This window comes from Merops nubicus, unplaced genomic scaffold, assembly GCF_000691845.1.
Source record: "Merops nubicus isolate BGI_N331 unplaced genomic scaffold, ASM69184v1 scaffold31542, whole genome shotgun sequence".
In the NCBI taxonomy this organism is placed as follows: domain Eukaryota; kingdom Metazoa; phylum Chordata; class Aves; order Coraciiformes; family Meropidae; genus Merops; species Merops nubicus.
The window spans coordinates 1-3,652 of NW_008592093.1; the positions used below are offsets into that span (position 1 = coordinate 1).

At 58.5% G+C, this 3,652-nt stretch overlaps 1 protein-coding gene across 1 annotated transcript in view; it reads left to right on the forward strand.

The window, feature by feature from the left end:
* Positions 1-133: 133 nt before the first annotated feature.
* The window catches only part of DPH1 (diphthamide biosynthesis 1), a gene marked incomplete at its 3' end in the record, with an annotated part of 5,456 nt that continues 1,937 nt past the window's right edge, over positions 134-3,652 (forward strand). Inside the window, 4 exon segments of the mRNA XM_008935057.1 lie at positions 134-146; positions 1,290-1,444; positions 2,152-2,273; positions 3,443-3,558. Of these exon segments, the coding sequence (XP_008933305.1) occupies positions 134-146; positions 1,290-1,444; positions 2,152-2,273; positions 3,443-3,558 (406 nt within the window).

Genomic DNA, 3,652 nt, shown 5'->3' on the forward strand with positions numbered 1-3,652 from the left:
CACAGCTCCCGAATTGCAGCAAGGCCACGACTTGGCAGGACCCTGCTCACCCAGAAGCTCTCGATGGATGGGGACGGGGCTGCTCTTGCCCCCTGCCCTGCAACTGGCAGTTCTGGGGGGAAAGTCAGGAGCGATGGCTGAGAGAGGTGAGGGCCTGTGGGTCCCACTCGCCCCGGGGCCGGCTTTGCAGGGTACAGCACAGGCTGGGCGGGGAAGGGAGGAGGAGGCTCTGTGCTCCCCAGGCGGACGGTACTCTGGATCCAGTTGCCATGGAAACTGCGCTGCTGTCCCAGATGCTGCTAACTTTGAAGTCCACCCAGGATGGAATCAGCCCAAAAATAACAATAAGACGCTCTGGGTTTTAAGGTGGATCGGCAGAATTGCCATAGCGAGCAGCAGGCACATGTATCCCTGCCACCACCACTGTGCTGCCGGCACCTGGCAGCCCTCCTGGACGTTTATGGGGCCATATAAATGGATTTGAAGAATGGCGTCAGGCTCCGTGTGAAATACTGACTCCACAGTTAAGAACTCTGTCCCTAAAGCCACGTCGGCGTGAGCATTTGTGGTGATAAATATCTGTGCTAGGTGCTTTGTTACGGAAGGAGGGTTATGGGCACCACTGGAACAGGGAGTATAAAACCCCTGGTTTGTAGCCTGCTGTTCAAGAATGAACGGCAGGAAGGGAAGGGAAGGATGGGGCCATATCCAGCAGTGCCTGCACCAGGCTGGATGGGTCACAGGACTCCCTGGGGTGCCACAGAGTGCTCAGAGGATGCTGGGCTCCTTTCATGCTGCCCATGGTGCTCCCATCACCCGCATGGCCGATGGTGGCATGTGTCCCTGTGCAGCACAGGGGTCCTTGTCCTCTCCCTCCTGGCCCCACATGCCCCTTGGGAGAGAGTAATTCGCACTTAATTGTGATCAGGTGAAGAGCACCAAAATGGGAAGTGAACACGGCGCTGTGGATCGATGTGGACTCTGTGTACTTTAATTATTCACTTAATCGTGGTGACACAGGCTTCTTAGCACCAGGGGTAATTAGATTTGTGTTCATTGATTCCCCAGGCTGCCATTATCCAGAGAGAAGCGAGCAGGTGCCCTCCGTGGCTCCCATCATGGCCCGGGGTGCCAGCACAGCCCACTGTGACCTGCCCACACCAGGACAGTTGGGGTGTAGGGAGCCCCACCAACCTGTTTTATCCCCTGGCTGGAGGTGGCAGCAGCCAGGGGCTCGCCACAGCTCGGGTGTACCCCACACTCCCACCCTCTCTTCTTCCTCTCACCAGTTCCCATCGACCCCACGCAGGGGCTGAAGATGCTCTATGTGTTCGTGGACATAAAGATCGACGCGTCCCATTTCCTCGAGACCATTCGCTTCAACTTCGCCGCAGGCACCTCCCTGGCCCTCGTCAGCACCATCCAGTTCGTCTCCACACTGCAGGTGAGACGGGGACCCTTGGCAGTGCCGGGTGCAGGATGAGGCTTGTGTTCCCCCCCCAAGCCCCTGGCTTTTGATGCTTGTGTTCCCCCCCCAAGCCCTTGGCTGTGGCCGAGTCCCTCTCTGCCCCAGCTCTGGGACTGGTGGCTGCCCAGGGGTGCCGGTTCGGGTCGCTGCTGTAATACGCCGCTGCCGTAATGTTGATCAAGTGCTTTATAATAACTCTGATCCATGTTTCATGGCGGCACCCCTCCCTGGCTCCCCCGGGAGCTGCTCTGTAAATGTCAGGGCAGGCGGTGGAGCACTTGGCATTTTGATGCAGTGCCGGCAGCGGCGGGGGAAGCTCCGGCGGGTCTGTCTGTCTGCCCCTGAACGGCCGGCTGGGCAGGACGAGAGGAGATGAATGAGCCTCTTGAGCCATGTCTATCTAAACACGGGGCTGTCGAAGCGTTAAGCATTTTCCCTTGTCTTTTAATTGATACATTGGCTGAGCCTCGCTGAGCGTCTGGGCTGTGCGGGGTAAACGTTACCCTCCTTGAGGTGACGGTGCTGCCCAGAGCAGACCTGCTTCCCTCTGCTGGGCCACAACAGCACGCCCGTTGCTGCTGGTGCCCCGTGGAGCTGGGACTGCCAGGACCGTGTGGTGGAGCGGCAGCCTCAGCCACGCTCTGTGCCATGGTCTGTCCCAGCTGACCCCACGTCTCCCACAGGCGGCATCGCAGGAGCTGCGCTCCCAGTACAAGGTTTGTGTGCCCCAGTGCAAGCCACTGTCCCCAGGGGAGATCCTGGGCTGTACGTCACCCCGGCTCGCCCAGGACACGGATGCCATTGTGTAAGTACCTGGGGTGCTCTGGGGCCATCCTGCCTGGCCCAGGCTGCCTGCTCTGCCTGTACCCCTGCCTGGCTGTGGGGCAGTTTTGGGGAGCAGCAGGAGATGTCTGTGGGCTGGGACAGGTCCCCTCCAGCTCCCCGTGCTGCTCCGAGTGGCGTGTGCTCGTAGCACAGAGGAAATAATTGAGTCGTATATCAGAATAGATAATAGATGGAAGGGCGGGTGGATAATTGGAAAAGACAAATGGCCGGGGCCCAACATCACAGCAACATTAATTTTATTTAAGGACAGCAAATTAGAGGGAGCACTTCGCTTCCTATCACCTAATTATTTTAGGTAATGGAAATGCTTAATGTACTGTGAATACAGTGTGCTGCAGAATAAATAAATACAAGAACCCCACCCATGGGGGGAGCCAGGGAACCCAGGTGTGGGTCTGGGTCCTGCTGAGCCCCTTCTTGCCTGCTTTGTTGGGAGCCAACAGCGCCAGCTCCTTTCTGAGTGTAGCCGTGTGCGGAGCTGGGCTCCTAGTTGCCAGAACGGGGTCACCAGGGGCTCCAGCTTTGCCCTGAGCCTCACCAGCACCAGGGGAGAGATGCTGATTTCCATCTGTCCCCACGGGTACGAGGACCAGGTGGGGTGCCCAGGCTGGCACCTCATTGCTGAGAGTGGGTCCCTCCAAGCGAGCCAGCGCCGTCGCAGGTGCATGCAGCCACTGTACCTGCCTCCTCCCCATGTTATTTTCTTCTTTCCCCCGTCTCTGGGGCTAACTTTTGCAGACAAATTAGCTTTGATCTCCCAAAATGTCATTCTCCAATTAAGGGCAAAATCTAGTCAAGTTTTACGTCTGAATTCATTTTCCAAGCCCTCACTCCATTAGGGCAGCTGAATGAAAGGCTTTGAAATGTAATTGCTGACTTGAAATCCGATTAGAAATGGAAGCAGCAACGTCTAGAACCAGCCGTTGAGATGGAGCAGCTCCTGGCCACCCCGTGCCAGTGTGGCCATCCCGGCCCCAGCCACTTCTGTCCCAGCATGCTGAGGGGACGCGGGGAGCTCTGGCTGTGCCCTCTGCCAGCATCCCTGTGGGCTACTTGAAAAACCATTGGGCACACGTGTGGGTGCTGCTGTTGCCCACCTGCTGTAGCTCTCTCCCACCCTCTCGGCAGGTATCTGGGCGACGGGCGCTTCCATCTGGAGTCCATCATGATTGCCAACCCGGGGATACCTGCCTACAGGTATGAGCAACACGCGGGCACCCGCTCTGGTCCCCAGCAGCCCCGTGGTGGGGAGGGGACCAGCTGTCCCCTCCGTGCACCCCAGGAGCACCCCCGGGCCCAGGGCTGGGCAGGCAGCTGCCCGCAGCGGGCGCAGGCAGG